Below are 20,052 nucleotides of genomic sequence, written 5' to 3' on the forward strand. Positions count from 1 at the left end.
TTGCCACCAATTCCACTTCTCCATGGGTTTGTGCTTGCATCTGAGAAAGGGGGTGCCCAACGGTTTGTCAAGCAATGATGAGTGTATCAAAACAAGAGAGAACATCTAATTGACAGGAGAACACCTATTTGTTCTTAGGTACTTCTTGGCATCGAATTATTCTGCAAACAATAAATGTACCAATTCCAAAGGCCCTTTAACTGTTACTGCTTTGGCAGAATTTGATAACCATTCATATTTGTTATTTTATCTCCTTGAAAATAAAACTCTAATTCTTTCACTGACCTCCTTCCTCCCTCACCTGACCCACGTCCACCTGCCTGTTTGCCCTAATAAGGCTCTGCTGTGCAGCCACCTTTGTACAGCCATGACAGTTCGGGGGACAGGGTGGGAGATTAGTCAGGAAAATAAGGAGAGAGAAGCGCTAGGGAAGTTGGTATAGTCAGGAAGTCTTCCCAGAGGAAATCATAAGAGCTTTAGGAACAAAGGAAAACAAGATGGTAGAAAAATGGGAAGGGCAGTCTAGGGGTACAGAGAAAGCAGGGCAGAGAAAGGAAAGAGTCCAGGGGTAAGAGCCTGAGCTTTGGCATCAGTTCTTAGGCAAGTTACTTAATTTTGATTTCTTTATCTGTGAGGATTAAATGAGAACGCATTTAAAGCTACGAGGTGGCACAATTAGAGCCGTGGAGCTAGGAGCTTAGAAATCTCAGCACCGGAATCTGAGGTAAGACGGCTATCGAGGTTGATGTTAGTGGGAAGAGGAGTTCCCATGAACACTTACTTTGAGAGACCCACACGCCCGAGGAAAATAGGTCATACAAGCCTTCATTCCTTCCAGTGCTGGGAGCTCACTCTGTGGGGAAACAGAAAGTAAGGAGGAGGCCAAGGGCCCAACGCCCCCAGACCCCATCTCCACCCCACCACACGCCCCTCAGGGTCCCTTCTCCTTACACTTCTTCTTGGCCCCGACCCCTTCTCACTTCAGTCCTATTCCCCGATCACTTCCCATCACATTCTTTAACCCAATGGGTGTCAGTGAGGGCAAGCAATGCGAGGGGCCCAGGGGAGGGGGACGCGGGCAGGCATCTCACCTCCGGTCTGAGGCCCAGCAGGGAGGTGAGAAGGCCGGGGAGGTGGTTCATGGAGATGTCCCGGAAGAGTGTGGGGAGCTGGGCCGCGTAGCGGAGCAGGTCCCCCAGCACAGCCACGGCCAGCTCCATCGTGGGGGGCGGGTCCTGGGACTAAAGAGCAACAACACCCCATGCTCCCAACCTCACCTTCACGGTCACCGAAAGGAGGAACGAGAGGTATGACAACATGGGGCTTTCGACAAACACCACAGTAAACGTCAACATTACCATCAAATCTACTAGGGACAGGGGCTTCCCTGGTGGCGCAGTGGTTAAGAATCCGCCTGCCAATGCAGGGGACATGGGTTCGAGCCCTGGTCCGGGAAGATCCCACATGCTGCAGAGCAACTAAGCCCATGCGCCACCACTACTGAGCCTGCGCTCTGGAGCCCACAAGCCACAACTACTGAAGCCCACGTGCCTAGAGCCCGTGCTCCGCAGCAAGAGAGGCCACCGCAGTGAGAAGCCCGTGCACCGCAATTAGAGAAAGCCCGCACTCAGCAACAAAGATCCAACGCAGCCAAAAATAAATAGATTAAAAAAAAAAAATCCACTAGGGACAGAGTGTATTAGAGATATGGAGCATCCAAAGTAACACATTCATCTACAGACAGGACATGTGTTCACATTTTAGTACTATGCGTGCCTGGGGGTCTGAGGAATTTGGGGGAAAAAAAGGTAACAAAGCCATACTTTAAAGATCTGCCTGACTAGACCATCTCAGGAGTTTCTTGCTGCTCCCATACTACATTTCCCTGCTAGGAATGGAGAGGAGCACTTCTCAGACCACAAAAGAAGTCTCAGCCAAAACAAAACCGCCCCATCTCACCAAGCCTGCTTCTGGCTGTCTCAGACCTACTGTGGAACTCATGGAGGAAAAACGGCTTGAATTTAGAAGGACTTCTCTAGAAAATTAACGTGTATCTAAGGGAAAAGCCTTCAGCACATCACCCCCCCGCTAGACCAGATGCCACGTGTCAATGAAACAAGAATGCTTCGAAAGTCCGACTCAGTGGGCCTACCAACCACAGGCAGGCCTCCACACTGTCCAGCAAACCCCCTGCACCTCTCGCTGGTTAACTGCCTCTGCTACTCAGCCCCTCTCCCACCACCGTCACTTCTGTATAACCTAACCTGCAACTTCAGAGAAAGCTGAAGCCCAAAGATGGGCACTCCCTCAGCTTCCCACCACCAAACTGAAAACTCCATCTCCATCCTCAGCCCCGCTCTCCTTCCTCCTGTCCCACTAGAGGAGATGCTCCTCCCAGCCGAGGACAATCCCTCCTCGGTGCTTTCGATAGCCCCCCCTCCCCTCTTCTCAGAACCGTACACTGTTAACTGGCCCCCTCTCTCCAATCCCTCTCAAAAGGATTCTTCCTACTGACATTTGTGCATGCTCCAGTCTCTCCCGTCCTAAAAGTCCTTCTCCTGAGCCCATACTCCACTTGCCCAAGCTCAGCTGTTGCCCAGTTTCTCTCTCTTACCGGCAGAGCCAGACGTCCTGACAGGGCTGCCTACCTTCTCCACTTCCACTCCTTCTCCCACTCACTGCTCATCCCAGGGCAACCTGGCTTCAGTGTCCACTGCTCCACCAAAAACACTGTCACAGTCTCGTTACCCTTCAGTTGCTAAATCTGATTAAAAAATGTTCAGTCCTCGTCTTATTCCAGCTCAGAAGGGCATAAAGAGAAATGACTCCTCCGTCTTCCCTGAAGTATCTGGATTCCATCCAACCCACCATCCTGGTTATCTCCTTTCTGCTGCTCTGTCTTGTCTGCTGTGTAAGCTCATCCTCCTCCTCTACCTGACCATTGACTGTGGAGCGCCTCAAGATCCAGTCTGTGTAAGTATTCAACTTGATCATCTGAGCCTCCTCCTCAGCTTCAGCTGCCATCTAAATGCTGAGGACTCTTCCTCTTTGTAAAACATATTGACTGAAGCCCCCACCCACCGAACCCTCAGGGTTACCCTCTGAGAGGTCTGGTCACTTCCATGCACACTAGGTCAAGGGTGTGCTTCCTGGGGGCCTCTACTGAATGCCCAAGACCATACTCATGTTATTTTCACCACTCCCCTTGGAACCTGGCTGTCTTCCAATGTTCTGATACCCGGGAGTCATCGTGGACACATCCTTTCCCTGACGCTATTCCATCATCAGGACCTGTTGTCTATTTTGCCTCTAAATCTCTCACCTACTTCTCCTCATGTCTACAGCTGCCGCCCTAGTCCAGGCTACCGTGAATGCTCTCCTAGGTTACCTCAGTACCTTCCTCGTGGTCTTTCTGCTGCCATTCTGGCTCCTTTCTAATCCTGTCTCCACACAGCAGCCAGAGTGGTATTTCCAAATGAAAGTTTGATCACGTCACCACTACCACCACCTCCTTCCCCTACTCAAAGCCTTCCATGAATTCCCACTGTTCTGAGAATAAAAACCAAACTCCCCAATACACCTACAACGCCGCACACAGCCTGGGCCCCATGCACCTACCTCCCCGGTCGCATCTCATTAACCTCAGTCACACCAGCCTGCTTATAATTCTTCAAAGGAGTCAAACTCCTTTTCTCTCAGGACTTTTGCAGGCTTAGAACACTTAGAAAACTCTCAGCCCAGTTCACTCCTACCCATCAGAACAGCCCTCCCTGAACCACTGACCCTGATCACCACCCCAGTCTGGGTCAGATTCTCTCGTTACATGCTCTCAGATAACTACATTCTTTACCTCCAGAGCACCTACCGAAGTTTATCTTTTCACACTCATTGTATAACTATTCTCTTTCAGGACTTCCTTGGTTAAGACTCTGCGCTCCCAATGCAGGGGGCCCGGGTCCGATCCCTGGTCAGGGAACTAGATCCCACGTGCATGCCCCAATGAAGAGTTCACATGCCACAACTAAGGCGCCCACGTGCCACAACTAAAGGAGCCCACCTGCCGCAACTAAGGAGCCCACATGCCACAACTAAGGAGCTGGCAAGCTGCAACTAAGACCAGGCGCAACCAAATAAATAAATAAATAAATAAATACTTAAAATAAATGAATAGATTTTTAAAATAAAATAAAAAGCACTTAAAAAAATAAATACTATTCTCTTCCACTAGAACACAGATCAGCAAACCATGGTCTGTCGGTGCCTGTTTTTGCACAGCCCACAAACTAAAAATGGTTTTTAAATTTTTAAAGGACTGGAAAACAAACCAACAAAGAAACACTACGCAACAGAAACCATGCGAATTCCCTTGTGGTCCAGTGGTTAGGACTCCACACTTCCAGTGCAGGGGGCACGAGTTTGATCCGTGGTTGGGGAACTAAGATCCCATGTGTGTGAGGCACAGCCAAAAGAAACAGAAACCATATGTGGTTTATAAAACCTAAAACATTTTACTATCTATAGACACCTAGAAAGTTTCCCAACCCCTGCAAGAGACTCTAAACACCTGAAAGCAGGGTCCAAGTACATCTCTCCACCAAAGCTTAGTGCACAACCTGCCGTGTGTGCCCAGAACATGCTTGTGGAAGAACTAAGTGGGGATGTCATCAAAGGATGTAAAAGAAAAAAAATTAAATGTTAAAAGAGGAAGAGAGGAGTAGGAAAAAAAAAAAAAAAAACCTGGGGAATTCCCTGGCAGTCCAGTGGTTAGTATCCTGCACTTTCACTGCTGAAGGCATGGGTTCAATCCCCGGCTGGGGAACTAAGATCCCACAAGCCACACGGCGTGGCCAAAAAAAAAAAAAAATTAAAAAAATTTGGGGGGACTTCCCTGGTGACGCAGTGGTTAAGAATCCGCCTGCCAATGCAGGGGACATGGGTTCAAGCCCTGGTCTGGAAAGATCCCACATGCCATAGAGCGACTAGGCCCGTGTGCCACAACTACTGAGCCTGAGAGCCACAACTACTGAGCCCACATGCCACAACTACTGATGCCCACGCCCCTGGAGCCCGTGCTCCGCAACGAGAAGCCACCACAGGGAGAGGCACGTGCACCGCAACTAAGAGTACCCCCGCTCGCCTCAACTAGAGAAAAGCCCACGCACAGCAACGAAGACCCAATGCAGCCAAAAAAAAAAAAAAAAAAAAAAATTTAGTAAACTAATTATTTTAAAAAATCAAACATCTGGGAAAAGCAGCTTTAGAGATGTCACTCATTAGAAAAGCTAACAAGGATGTGAAACAGCAGTTACAGAGTATGAAAGGTCAGATGAATTAAAATAACCCAGTAGATAAAAATATCAAAACGTTTAAAAGGATGTTTCTATTTGAAGCTCATCCTCCCTGCTAGAAAAAAACTGCTTCTAATTATTCTGTCCTCAGAACTAAATGTCTAAGCCACAAAGATGTACCACATCCAGAATGGAGAATACGGCATGGCTGGGGGAGGGAGGGAGGCAGGGTGGCGGCTGAATCCTTACCTGCAAGACCTGCTGAATGCTCCGAAGCCAGGACACACAATGCTGCTGGAACATCTCCGTGGGGCTCTCCCCCACCAGCAGGGACAGCAGACACAGGCCCTCAAACCTTGTAAGAAAGATGAGTAACAAGTGGGTGGTGGCTAGACTGCAGAGAAAGCAATTCATCACCCTTTAACGCTCACTGGCTAGAGAAACACGTCACCTCCAGATCCACGGCGGCTACTAACTCCTGAAATACTTGGAGGACTTGGAGTGAGGTGCGGGCAGCAAGGAAAGAAGGGAACAGAAGGTGGGGCACAGGAAACCTGGAAGCTGGAATAGGTGGGGTTCAAAGCCAAGTGAACTCATGAAAAGAATCAAACTCTCCACCTTCTTGGGAATGGAGAAATCTCAGGAATCCGTGGGGTGGTGACAGTGGATGGACAGATGTACAGCCCTCTTCCTAAAGAAACATCCCCCTGGAGAAAAAACAGGGTTAAAGACTTACCGAGTTTTGATAGAACCAAGACGTGCATTACTGAGACCCACCAACGCGCCAACAGCTGAAAGGTTCTGGAGGAAAGAAGACAAGGAAGTGAGTCGGGAATAGGATGCTAAAGACACAGGATTTCTCCAACCGCTTCCCTGCCCCGGTGTTTCCGAAGCCTTTTCTGAAGTAACACCTCCTCTGAGGCCAAAAGACCATTCCTCTAGAGGCCTACAACCTTTTCCCTGTTTTCAGTAGGTGACACACACAGCAGCCTGTCCTGTCCCGTGGGCTTTCCTCAAGTTACATCTCACCTGTCCCCTCCCCCACTTCCCACCCAACGAACTAGTGTTACCCAGAAGGCTAGACCGCCCGACTCATCCCAGCTACCAGACTTCAAAGACAGGCTCCTTCCTGTTTCCCTAGACAGCACCTAGCACAGAGGGACATCCCTAAATGCTTGCTGATTGGACACTAAACTCATCTGATCCCTTCTTCCTTCACCCCAAATCCCCCTCCTCCTGTTCCTGGCTCCCTTCGAGCTGCTAATGCCAACATTAACCAAGTCAACCAGAGCTTCCTTCCTGCACATTCTCGCAGCCCTGAAAGAGGCCTCCTCCTCAGCCCTCCCACAAGTAAACTCTCTATGCTTAAATGGCCAGACTCCTCTGGTGGCCCCTGTATCTCCCTAACTGTACTCATCATTCATTCTTTCGACAAACACATCTTATGCACTGAATCAGATGAAGGAATACACAGCTGAATAAAATAAATAAGGTCCCTGTTCTCATGAAGGGAAATGTTGATTCACTTAATAAACATTTATTTACCTACTTTATGTGAGACATTGTTTGAGGTGCTAGGGAGCTTATATTCTAGTTAGAGAAGACAGAAAATAAACAAATGACCAGGGGCTTCCCTCGTGGCGCAGTGGTTGAGAGTCCGCCTGCCGATGCAGGGGACACGGGTTCGTGCCCCGGTCCGGGAGGATCCCACGTGCCGCGGAGCGGCTGGGCCCGTGAGCCATGGCCACTGGGCCTGCGCGTCCGTAGCCTGTGCTCCGCAACGGGAGAGATCACAACAGTGAGAGGCCCGCATACCGCAAAAAATATAAAAATAAAAATAAATTTTAAAATGACCAAATAAGAAATAGCATGTTGGAGGGTGCTAGGTGCTAAGGGGAAAAATAAACTGAGGAAGGAAAGGAGAGGCTGGAGTAGGGAAGGGAGACAGCACTTTGTGTGGAGTGGACACAGGGCCCTCTCTAAGAAGCTAGTTGAGCAGAGGAAAGTGAGAGCAAGGTGTACTGATATGCTCACACGCACTGACAGGAATATAAAATGGTGCAGCCACTTTGGAAAACAGCCCAGCAGTTCCTCAAAAGGTTAGAGTTAACCATATGACCTAGCAACACCACTCCTAAGTATATGCCCAAGAAAAACGAAAACACGTGTTCTCATAAGAAATCGTATACGAACATTCATAGCAACATTACTCGTAACAGCCAGAAACTGGAAACAACCCAGATGTCCATCAACCATGAATGGATAAACAAAACGTAGTATATCTACACAATGGAATATTACTTGGCCATAAAAAGGAATGAAGTTCTGAGACATGGATGAACCTTAAAAACATTATGCTGGGCTTCCCTGGTGGCGCAGTGGTTGAGAATCTGCCTGCCAATGCAGGGGACACGGGTTCGAGCCCTGTTCTGGGAAGATCCCACATGCCACAGAGCAACTAGGTCCGTGAGCCACAACTACCGGAGCCTGCGCGTCTGGAGCCTGTGCTCCGCAACAAGAGAGGCCGCGACAGTGAGAGGCCCGCACACCGCGATGAAGAGTGGCCCCCGCTCGCCGCAACTAGAGAAAGCCCTCGCACAGAAACGAAGACCCAACACAGCCAAAAATAAATAAGTAAATAAATTTTAAAAAAACAAACAAACAAAAAACCCATTATGCTAAGGGAAAGAAGCCAGACCCCAAAAGCCACATATTGTATGATTCACTTCTATGAAATCATCAGAGCAGGCAAACCTATGGAGACAAAAAGTAGATTAGTGGTTGCCTCGGGCTGAAGAGCAGAGAGGGGTTGGGGGGAAATGGGGAGTGACTACCAATGGGTATAGGGCTTCCTTTGGGAGTGATGAAAATGTTCTAAAATTGATCATGGTGATGGTTGCACAACTCTGCAAATACTAAAAACCATGGAATTGTACACTTTAAATGGCTGAATTGTAAGTATGTGAATTACATCTCAATAAAACTGTTTAAAAAAAAAAAGGCATGCTGGTAACTTTTTGTTGTTCCAGGCAAAGCAGAGAACAAGAGCAAAGGTTGTGAGATGACAGCACACTAGGCGTATCTGAGGAACAGCAAGGAGGTGAACTGTCACTAGAGGAGACTGAGCGGGAGACGAGGCCCCGGGAGCAGGGTGGGACCTTTTGGAGTCATATAGGCAACCGCTGATTTTCACTCTGAATAAGATAAAAGCCATGGGGTAGAGGAGAATTAGGCAGAGAAGAGATATTATTTGACATAATTTATTTTTTAAAACACATCCACAACACCTGAGTTGCCTTGTCAAGAAGGCAGAAGCAGACGGAAGTAGGAGGCTATTTTAAGGATCCAGGAGAGAGACGAGGCAGTGTAAAGAGCGTGGTAAGTGGGGATTCAAGCCTCAAGCTGTGGTTACACTCTGAACGGAGAGCCCACAGGATTTGATAACACACTGGATATGGGCGGGAGATAAAGAAAAGAGGCAAAGCTAATTCCAAAGTTTTTTGCCTGAGCAACTAGAAAGATGGAGTTGTCACTTACGAGGCAGCAGAATACCACAGGAGGAGCAGGTTTGGGGGTGAGAATCAGGAGTTCAGTTTCAGGTGTTAAGTCTGGGATGTCTATTTAATGCCAAACAGGCACTGGGTAGCTAAGTCCGGAGTTAGGAGAAATCCTGGTCGGAGTATGGATTTGGGAGGTTGTCAGTCGTCAGACTGGATCAGCTCACTGTGGGAGTGAGTGTAAACAGAGGAAGAAAGCAGCACAAGGACCGGGTTCTCGGGCGCTCCAACACTGAGAGGTTAGCGAGGAGAGGAGGGACCAGTACGGTAAGAGGAGAACCAGGAGAGAGTGGTATCCCAGAAGCCAAGCGAAGAAAATTTTGCAAGAAAGGAGTCACCAGCTACAACCAATACTACAGACAAGTCAAGTAATAGGAGGACCAAAATTTGACCTTTGAACTTGATCTCTTCAGTGGTCATTGTTGACCCTCAAGCCTTACCGAGTTCCCTGGTAAAGCAGTATCTTGGTGAAGTGGTTAGGCTAAAAGCCTAAATGGGATGAGTTCTAAGGGACAACCATCAGGGTAATGATTTGTTCAGGGAAGAATCTTTAATGGACACTAAAAAAAACGGGTGAAAGGGTAACAAGACACAAAATTACATAATCTCCCCACAGGAAAAAACCATAAGTTTATAATGAAGAAACCTGGCAGGCATCACTTTAACCCATGATCAAAGTTAACATCACCAGTGATGGGACAAAGAGACATTATGTGCCTCCTGATACAATGCGACAAGAATGTCACACATCATTTCTGTGGTATTCCTGCCAAAACTGCACAACCTGAACCTAATCATCAGAAAACAGCAGACAAACCAAGCTAAGGGACATCCTATAAAATAACTATCCTGTACTCTTCAAAAATGTCAAGATCGTAAGAAATTTTTCTTCTGCTATCAAGGACACTTTTAGCACAACTGACAAAATTGGAATAAGATCTATAGATTAAATCACTTATGGTACTGATATTGATTCTGAGTTTGATGATGGAACGCGGTTATGTAAGAGAATGTCATTTTTAAGGAAATGCACGCTGAAGAATTTACAGGTAAAGGGCATCATGTCTGCAACTTCCTCCTTCATGGACCCAGAAAAAATATGCACAGAGAATGATAAAACAAATATGCGTTTAAAATGTTGACATTCAGGGAATCTGGGTGAAGGGTATATTCCTTTAAATTTTCTATAAATTGTAAATCGTTTCAAAGTAATATTATTTTTTTAACAAGAAGAATGGGAGAAAGTACAAGTGCAAACAACTCTTTTGAGGAGTTCTGCCATAAAGAGAAGCAGAGAAATGGGGCAGGAGCTGGAAGGGGGACTTCTTTTAAAGCGGTTTTGAGCTATATGCTGATGAAAATGACCTAACAAAGCGGGAAAAGCTGATGATGAACAAGTGGAGAAGCGATGGACTTGTGTACATGCAGAGGGGACAGATGTCATGTACAAGCAGAGGGCTGGCCTTAGTAGGGGCATGGACCAGCTCACCCCTAGTAATGGGAGGGAAGGCAGAGCATACGAGCAGAGACACAGGTAAGCTGGCAGATGTGGTGGCGGCAGCCTATGGGAATTCCCATCCCCCTGTTTCTATTTTCTCACTGAAATGGGAAGTGAGGTCATCAGCTAAGAGTGAGGATGGAGAGAAGTAATCAGAGGTTGTCTAGGAAAGTGGAAATGTAACAGGATTGCTAGGCAACATTAAGAGTCCACTTGAAAAGATGATAGCCATGAATTTAAAGTGAGACCAGCCAGCCAGGATACATGTATCTCCAGCCATACTGAGCTGTACAGGTACAGGCACCAAATAAACAGAGTTGGATTTAACACAGACGGGGTGTTGCCGAGCACGTACAATGAAGGCAGAAGGGTGAGGAAGTGATTATAATGGAATTTAAACAAGGTAAGAAGAGAAGAGAGAACATGACAGATAATAAATAAGTTAATTTATTTCAAATAGTGATAAACGCTAGGAAAGAACCAAAACAGAATAATCTGACAGAAAATGACTGAAATGGGAAGGACCACTGTATTTTAAAACAGCGTGCTCAGGAAAGGCTCCTCTGAAATGGTGGCATGGAAGCTGGGATCTAAACAAGCAGCTCACCTCCCCAGGAGTTTCCCAGCAAAGAGTGAAGGAACTGATGAGCAGTGGCCTCAGCTGCTGCAGAAATGAGATCAGCCTGGGTGGCTGGAGCACAGTGAAGACAGGCCAAGAGTCGTGTGAGGGGAGGTCAAGAGGCCAGCAGAGGCCGCACTATGTAAGGCCTGGTGCAATAAGTTAGTGTACGGTTTTAAGCAGGACAATGCTCTAATCTTACTGACATTTTTAAGAAGATCACTGGGTACTGGCTAGAGAATGGGACAGTACAAAGCCCTAGGGACACAAGGCAGAACAAGACACTCTGTCCTTCAAAGTATGTGCAATTATAAGGGAAATGAGATACAGGATTTGTTTTAAAATGCTCGGGGTGGGGGGAGGGGTACTTCCCTGGGTCGAGTGGTTAAGAATCCACCTTCCAATGCAGGGGACGCAGATTCAATCCCTGGTAGGGGAACTAAGATCCCACACGCCGCGGGGCAACTAAGCCCGCGTGCCACAACTACAGAGCCCATGCGCTCTGGAACCCGCGTGCCACAAACAGCCCACGTGCCGCAACTACTGAGCCCACATGCCACAACTAGAGAGAAGCCTGCGTACCACAACGAAAGATCCCCTGTGCCGCAACTAAGACCCAATGCAGCCATAAATAAATAAATAAATAAGTAAAAATAAAATGCTCCAGGGGCAGGGGAGGTTGGAGGCAGAGTTGGGAAAGTGGGAATGAAACAAGACTGGCAAAATGTTCACTGTTAAATCTGGGTGATAGAGACAGCACGGGCCGGGGTGGGGGTGGTTCAAAATACTATTTTCTCTACTTTTGTGTCATCTGAAATTTTCCAGAATTTTTTTTTTTAACTACACACAAAAACAAAACAAATCAAAGCCCAGTTGTGTGGGTATGGGGGAAGGAGGTTGAGTGTATATGTACAATGAATAAATAATTTCCATATGGTGTAATGAAGAACAGCTAATCATAGGTGGTTTGGAAAGGTTTCCCAAAGGCAGTGACAAACAAACACTGAGTTGAAAAGATCTGGAGGATTGCAGCGGGGCGGGGGGCGGAGATGGAGAGGCAGCACAGGGAGAGATTCCAAGCACAAGTGCAAAAGCCCTGAGGCAGGAAAGTTCAGGTGCTTAAGGATTTTAAAAGGCAGCAAACAGGTTAAGGATTTTACAAACAGGATCAGCTGTTGTGTGGAAAATGAATTAAAAAGAGCAAGGCTGACAGCAAGGAGACCAGGTGCCATAATGCAAGCCAGAAATTGTGAACTGTGCTCAGGTAGTTCCATTTTGGAACTACTGAGTTTGCAGTACCTGTGGGAAAACAAAGTTGGTGATTAAGCGTAGATGGATGGGCCAATCAATGGATCTCTTTTTCTCTCAAGCTCCAGGCCTATTTACTTACCTTCATTTCTCATCTCAGCTAAGCTAGAAATTCTCCGAGGAAAAGGATGATGTCTTACTTATCTACCTAGAGATGAGGAATAGTAAGTAACACATAAGAGATACTCAAAAAATCTTTGTTGAATGAAAATCTACAAGGAAGTGAAGGAAACCCACCACACAGTTCCATGTTCTGAGAACTCAAGACAACACAGACAAGTAGAAAAAAATTCAAGGCAAGATATACCCAAAAATATAGTACAGGCAATTTAAAGGTGTTTCCCACATCACCCTTAGATTCTTTTTTTTTTTTTTTTTTTTTTGCGGTACGAGGGCCTCCCACTGTGGCCTCTCCCGCCGCGGAGCACAGGCCCCGGACGCGCAGGCCCAGCAGCGGAGCACGGGCCCCGGACGCGCAGGCCCAGCAGCCACGGCCCATGGGCCCAGCCGCTCCGCGGCACGCAGGATCCTCCCGGACCGGGGCACGAACCCACGTCCCCTGCATCGGCAGGCGGACCCGCAACCACTGCGCCACAAGGGAAGCTCCCACCCTTAGATTCTTTACTCAAAATTCTTCTAGGGGAAGGGAAGGTGGGCAAGGGATGAACTGGGAGTTTGGCGTTAGTAGATATAAACCATATCAAAACATATAGAGTGGATAAACAAGGTTCTACTGTATAGCACAGGGAACTATATTGAATATCCTGGGATAAACTATAATGGAAAAGAATATAAAAAAGAATGTATATGGGCTTCCCTGGTGGCGCAGTGGTTGAGAATCCGCCTGCTGATGCAGGGGACAAGGGTTCGTGCCCCGGTTTGGGAAGATCCCACATGCCGTGGAGCGGCTGGGCCCGTGAGCCATGGCCGCTGAGCCTTCCCATCCGGAGCCTGTGCTCCGCAACGGGAGAGGCCACAGCAGTGAGTGAGTCGCTTTGGTGTACAGCAGAAATTAACACAACACTGTAAATCAATTATACTTCAATTTTTTAAAAAAATGCTTCTAGACTTTAGACACTTAAGAGAAATTAAGCAAGACATTAAGTTCATGTAGCTTGCCTTGAGGGAGGAGGGGAAGACTTGAAAGAGATGATGACGGAAATCACACATTTATAAACAGAATAGGTAATATTTCAGAAATACTTAGGAACGACATGAATCACAGGAGGGGAACTGGGCTGAGATACCAGAGGCACAGTTTTGTCACCCTCAATGAGGACTAATAAATAAATGAGGTCATCTCTAATAAATTTGGGGCTAAGATTATTGAACCACCCAGCAGGTTGTGATAACCCTCTTCCTGGAAGGAAGCATAGAGCTGGGAAAATCCCGGTAACAAATGTTGGACAAGGAAGAACTCATGTACACGGGTCTTGAAGGATGAATAGTTTTTGGGGGAGGGTTGGGGGAGAAGATGGAGCACGGGAGATAATACTAAAGGTGAACCTACCGTAGGTTAGACAGTTATGTCTTCTTAGAATCTGGGTAAGATGATGGGGGTTAAAGCCAGGATGGGGGCAATGGGAAAGGTATGGAAAGAAGTGAACAGATCTGAAAGCTACTTAGAGAATAAAATCAAAAGGACTTAACAGACTGTATACGGAGGTGTGTGAGCAAAAAGAAAGTGTTCAGAATGACATCTGGGTTTTTAGCTTGCAGGACTGAAAGGAAGTTAGATTCTATTCTGTGCATAATCCAAAGGACTCTTCTACACCAGTCTACAAAGCGCTGCATGATCTGTTCACTGCCTACTCACCTCATAGCGCCCACTCTCTTCCCCTCCATCTCTGAACCTCAAGCACAATGCCCTTCTTTTCAGTTCCTACCAGAGGACCGTCCCACATGAGCTTTTCGCTGACTGAACCGCCCCTCCTATTTTCTTCCCCTACCCAACTCCTACGATTATCTTTGGGGATCTCAACTTAAACTCCAGTACCTCAAGAAAATCTCTGCAATTTTCCAGATTAGATTAGAGTTCCCTACTATACAATTCTCACAGTGTTTTGTAACATTTTGTTCATCGCCATCGCATCTATAACTGGAGCGCCCAGGATGTAGCCCTCAGTAGGAGCTCTGTAAATATTTGTTGAATACACCCATTCACTCAGTCGAAACAATCCCCAAAACAGATACTTCTGGATGAAAAAGAAGCTAAAGATCATACATCTAGTGAATGACGGGGCCTGGGATTGAACCCATTCATGCGTGTCTACCGATAGCCTAGCAGTAGAGAAAACGACGCCCTCCCTCTTCCGAGTTTCTTCGACTCACGGCTGATAAAGGAGAAATGCGTGAATCTCGTCCAGAGTGATACCTGGATCCGCTTTCTGCCCCCAGCTTTCCTTCCCTCCACCTCTCCACTGCAGCTGCAGTGCACCAAGAGCCCGGTGCACAAAAGCTGCGCCAACCTTCCAACAGGGCCGCGGGCCTGCGGGCTACAGACTCACCTGGGCCCCGCCCACCGTCCCATGTAGCCGCAATAGGCACATGAGCCCCGGCAAATGTGGGACCGAGCGGACTGGGGGGTGCACAGGAGAAACGGTGGACCCAGCTCGCGGCTGTAGCAACCCCGACACGCTCTCCAGCAGAAGCAGGCGGAGACGCGAGCCCGAGTTGACCGCCGAGAGACCCCCGGTCCCGCCGGGAACCCCAGCCGCGGAGCCCGCAGACGGCCCGCTAAGAACGGCTGCCGCCATCTTCACCCGGGCTCTAGAGGTGGCGTGGCGCGATTACGCAAATACCCAGCGACGGACGCCTCGAGGGGAGGGGCGTGAGGATGGGGCTTGGTCCTGCGCTTTGCAGTCCGCTCGCCGGCTGGGAGGGAGCATGCGCGGCGTGGAAGGGCCGGGGCGCCCCAGCTGTGGGTGTTTGGTTCCCGGGGTGTCAAGGCCTGGTAGGTGGGCTGGGTCGAGGGCGGGAGGGCGGACCAGTGGCGGTTAAAGAACACGTGGTCAGGACTACAGGCGCCAGAGTCCAAAAGCTAGCCTTTAACGTAGCGTAATCTCAGGACACTTTCGATCTAGGCATCACTGATACCTAAGGAACTGGCCTCGTTGTCTGAAATCATAGAGATTGTTAACTACATTTACAACGACAGAAATGATACAACACACGTGCCTTGCAAATACAAATTCAAACAATAAAGAAGGTATACAGTAAAAAGAGAAACTCCCTCTCCCACAAGTCCTTCCCCCAGTAATGTGTATACTTTCCTAATATTAGTCTATGCACAAACACATAAATACAGAGTATATTTTACAAGAGCGGAGTCTGCGCTTGGCTTTTGTCATTCGATATATATTGTGGGCAACTTTACGCCGTTTTTTAAGCGGCGCAGTACAATGAAATGGGCGCACCACGAGTTCACAATTCTATTGCTGAGTACTTCCAGCTGCTCCAGTTTTTCACTCATACAAACACTTTTTTTTTAAAATGCGAACACTTTAGTGAACACCCTAATACTTCTGTGCATTTTTTTGTACACAAAATCTTCATAATTTGAATCTAATAAAATTCAAATCCCAGATTCAAATGCAAGGGTCATCTTTTTTCCTCTTTTATTGCACTTTATCTAATCCTTCTTCAAGTCCTGGCATTCTGCCTCCAAAATATACTACCCAGTAGGGTTCATTTTTCTCTATTTCTCCATCTCCAGTGACACTCTGGGCCACGTAACCATTCTCTCTCACCTGGCCTCTTATGCTAGCCTCCTGCAGTGGCCTCTTCATTGCTCTCCCTGCTCCTCTTTTGGCCCTTTGTACTCCCTTCTCCACGCAGCAACCAGAGTGGTCTTTTCAGATGGAAGTCAGTTCTTGTCACTCCCTGCTTAAAGCCCTTCAGTGGCTTCCAAATATCATGTGAATGAAATCCCATCTTTTCACCTTGGCCTACTAGAATCCCCACAATCCGACCCATACCCACCTCTGACCTCAACACGTACCCACATAAGTCACTCTCCCTCTCTTTCCCTATCCTTGAGCCAAACTATCCTACTTTCTATCCTCTGGCAAGCCCATTCCCACCTCATTGCCTTGGCACATGCTGTTGCTTCTGCCTGGAGAAACGTTCCTTTGACTCTGTATGACTGATGCCATCTGGCCATCTTCAGAAAAGGCTCCTTTTTAAGAAGTTCCCACTCTCACCCCCATCACCCTCTATCACATTACCCTATTTAATTTTTTTTTACAACTCATTGCACTATGCAAAATTTATTTTCTTACTTAGTCACTGACTGTTGTGGTTTTTTTGTTTTTGTTTTGAAGACCCTGCGTTGGGTCTTCATTGCTGCACGTGGGCTTTCTCTAATTGCGGTGAGCGGGGGCTACTCTTCGTTGCGGTGCTTGTGCTTCTCACTGCGGTGGCTTCTCTTGTTGCAGAGCACGGGCTCCAGGCGCACAGGCTTCAGTAGTTTTGGCTTGCGGGCTCTAGAGCGCAGGCTCAGTAGTTGTGGCGCACGGGCCTGGTTGCTCCGCGGCATGTGGAAGAGATCTTCCCGGACCAGGGCTCCAACCCATGTCCCCCGCATTGGCAGGCGGATTCTTAACCACTGCGCCTCCAGGCAAGTCCTCACTGACTGTTTCTTCTGTCTAAAATACAGACCCCATGAGAAGGGTCTTGTCATCTTCACTATTTTATCCTCATCCCCTAGAAGAGTAGTACCTGGCACATAAAAAGTGCTCAATAAATATTTGTTGAGTGAATAAATGAGTTTTGGATGAAAGAAAATCCCTTTTTTAATTTTGACAAGAACTAAGCAAAATGCCCTCTAGAAAGTTTGCATCGATTAACACCCCTGCCAACCATGTAGAACAGTGTTCTATAGTTTATACATCATCCCAAAACTAGGTTTATTTTTTAATTTTGTCAACTGAATAATGAAAAAGGATATCTCCTTCTTTCAATGTGTTTTCCCTGATCATTAGCAAAATGGAGTAACTTCATATGTTTAGTAGACATTTGTATTCCTTCTTTATTAATTATCTTTCCATAACTTTTACCCCTTTTTCTATTGGGTTGTTTATCTTATTAATTTATAGGAACTTTTTGTAGATGAGGGAATGTATTCTTGACTGTTATCTGTGTTGCATTGTTGCAACGGGTTTTTTCCAATTTGCCTTTTTATTTTGTTATTTTTAAATTTCTTAGTCTTTTTCAAGTAAGGTGTTGTGATTAAGGGCACAGACTCTGGAGCTAGACTGCAGGGTTTAAACACCAGCTTTGCTTCTTGCAAGTTGTGTGAGTCTGCAAGTTACTTAACTGTGCCTCCCCTTCTTTATCTATGAAGTGGGGATATTGTAGAACATTCACGCATAGGCTTGTGAGGATTAAATGAGTTGATATTTGTAAAATGCTTGGAACAATGTTTGGCACATGGTAGATACTGTACATAAAGTGTAAGCTGTTATTATTTCAAGCCCTGGGGTCTGATATCTTGCAAGGCTTTCCCTAACCTCCAAGGTTATAAAAATATTCTAATGTATTTTCTCCTAATACTTTTATAGTTTTATTCTGTGCCTTTAGATCTTAAACCATTTAGAATTCATTTTGTTTAAGGTGTGAGAGATATGACTTTTTTCCCAAATGGATAGCCAATTGTCCCAACCCTATCTAGTGAATCTGCCATTATTTCTCCATGGACTTGAAATACTACCATGTGGGTGTGTATCTGGACACTCTATTCTGTTTCATTGCCACGTTTAGTATGATTGCACCAATAACACTATTTTAATTATCATAACATAACAAATTATCTGGTAAGACAAATGCCTGCTTCACTCCAATTTTTCAGAATTTTCCTGACTATATGTGAAAATTGATTCTTTTGATAATGTTTAGAATCCGGCTCCCCCCCCCACAATAAAGTCTCATTGTTATTTTGATACAGCATTAAATTTATAGGCAATATGAGAAATGATGTCTTTATAATGATAGTTTTTCCCACTATGATTATATGGTGTATCTCTTTCATTCTTTCCAGCCTTCTTTAATATTCTAAAGTTGTCTTTATATTAGTATTTTTTTAATACAGTAGCTTTAATGTCATGCAGACCACTACCTTTCAGCTCCAAAATCACTTTAGATATGTAGCAATATAGATCTCATTACCTTCTGGTCATGACCCTTTGACAAAAGTGATTCATGCGTTTAAAAGAAATGCATGAGGGCTTCCCTGGTGGCGCAGTGGTTGAGAGTCCGCCTGCCAATGCAGGGAACGCGGGTTCGTGCCCCGGTCCGGGAAGATCCCACATGCCGCGGAGCGGCTGGGCCCGTGAGCCATGGCCGCTGAGCCTGCGCGTCCGGAGCCTGTGCTCCGCAACGGGAGAGGCCACAACGATGAGAGGCCCGCGTACAGCAAAAAAAAATAAAAATAAAAAATAAAAGAAATGCATGAGCTAAAGCTCGAAAGGTGTGAAGAGTGAGCTTAGAAGGTGGTGGGAGAACTGGGGGTGGGGAAGTGGCAGCTGGTTAGTAAGGCCTGTATTTGAACCTTAAAGATGATTTCAGAAACTTGTTGTGCACATTACTTTTTGTTGCACAGAAAAGTGGAGGGAGAAGGGTGAAGTTAGTTCATTTGGGGGAGACAGGGGAGTATGGACAAAGAGATGGAAGAAGGAGAATACGTTAGCTCTTTAAGTCCAGAAATGTCCATCATCCATCATCCTCCCCCAGTCTGCTCAATTTTGCCCTAAGAATGACTCTTCAGCTTGGCCCCCTTTCTCCCTTCCACTCGATTGTTCATCATCTCTCCTTGACTAGTTTTCATCTACAACAGCCGTGCCCCACTCCCTCCACCCTCCACACTGCCCAGAATTATCTTCCTAAAGGAGAAATCTCATCCTTTAGGAAGATTTTAAGCCACCCCTTGGCTTAAAAAAACTACTGCTGGATTCGTGTGTCCTCCTCCACGGGAGGCCCCTGTCTCACTCCTTTACCTGCTATACAATATCCTTCACACTCCTGTTCCAGCCATCCTCCTCAGCCTTATCTCTCCTGCCCTCTAACCCCACAAACACCTCAGAACAGGATGTGCCCCTTGCCTTTCTCTCTCTTTGGAAAACCCTTTCTCAACTTACGCCCACCCTTCAGCAAGATTGTCCTCAAATGTCCCCTCCTCTGGACAGCCTGCACTGCCTCCATCCCTCCCGCAGTCAAGCGCTGGGAGTCACTTTGTCTTCTGAGTCATACCTCTATTATAGCATTCCTAGAATCATAATACCTCTTTACATGCCTCCTCAACCATACGAGGAAGGCAGGGGCCATGTTAATTCATGTCTGGGTCCCCATCGCCTAGCATAGTGATTAGCACAAAATAGGCATGGATGGATGCAGGCGTGCATGAATGGATGTTAGCTTTCATGAACGGATGGAGAAGGGTGGTTAAGAGAAATTAGGAACAGTAACCCTGCAAAGATCAAAGACAGACACCAGGGGGAGCTGACACACCACAATAAAGAAGCGGGAGGGCGGGCCAAAGACGGCTACAAGCTCTGGGGTGGGCGGGTGAGCGGCGCGCAATAGGCGAGCATCACGCAACTGGAACCGTCCACCCACGTGTGCCTCACCTCATCCTCCTTCCTAGACTGTGCTTGAGCTCCTGCACCGCCCCCACCACCGCCTTCGCCTCCACCGCCACTGAGAAAGCAAACAAAGGGGAGGGGACCCCTGCAGGGTCCTGGATGCAGGGAGCCAATCAGAGGGCTTCAATCTCTTGGAAGGCGGGCG

At 47.0% G+C, this 20,052-nt stretch overlaps 1 protein-coding gene across 1 annotated transcript; it reads right to left on the reverse strand.

The window, feature by feature from the left end:
• Positions 1-748: 748 nt before the first annotated feature.
• On the reverse strand, positions 749-15,026 carry LOC114485406 (proline-, glutamic acid- and leucine-rich protein 1-like). Its single transcript, XM_028486774.2, has 5 exons — positions 14,778-15,026; positions 6,025-6,089; positions 5,538-5,643; positions 1,092-1,241; positions 749-853 (listed from the first exon to the last, which is right to left on the reverse strand). The coding sequence occupies exons 1-5, from the start codon at positions 15,024-15,026 to the stop codon at positions 749-751; spliced, it is 675 nt and encodes a 224-aa protein (XP_028342575.1).
• Positions 15,027-20,052: the final 5,026 nt, after the last annotated feature.

The sequence above is a fragment of the Physeter macrocephalus genome, unplaced genomic scaffold (genome assembly GCF_002837175.3).
Source record: "Physeter macrocephalus isolate SW-GA unplaced genomic scaffold, ASM283717v5 random_1179, whole genome shotgun sequence".
In the NCBI taxonomy this organism is placed as follows: Eukaryota; Metazoa; Chordata; class Mammalia; order Artiodactyla; family Physeteridae; genus Physeter; species Physeter macrocephalus.

Bases quoted from the DNA above. Each gene is read 5' to 3' on its own strand.
- LOC114485406 (XM_028486774.2), bottom strand. From the start codon at position 15,026: ATGGCGGCAGCCGTTCTTAGCGGGCCGTCTGCGGGCTCCGCGGCTGGG. The intron at 5,644-6,024 runs GTAAGTCTTTAA...CTTTCTTACAAG, and splicing joins CTTGGTTCTATCAAAACTCG to GTTTGAGGGCCTGTGTCTGC. The intron at 854-1,091 runs GTGAGATGCCTG...GTTTCCCCACAG, and splicing joins TGCTGGGCCTCAGACCGGAG to AGTGAGCTCCCAGCACTGGA.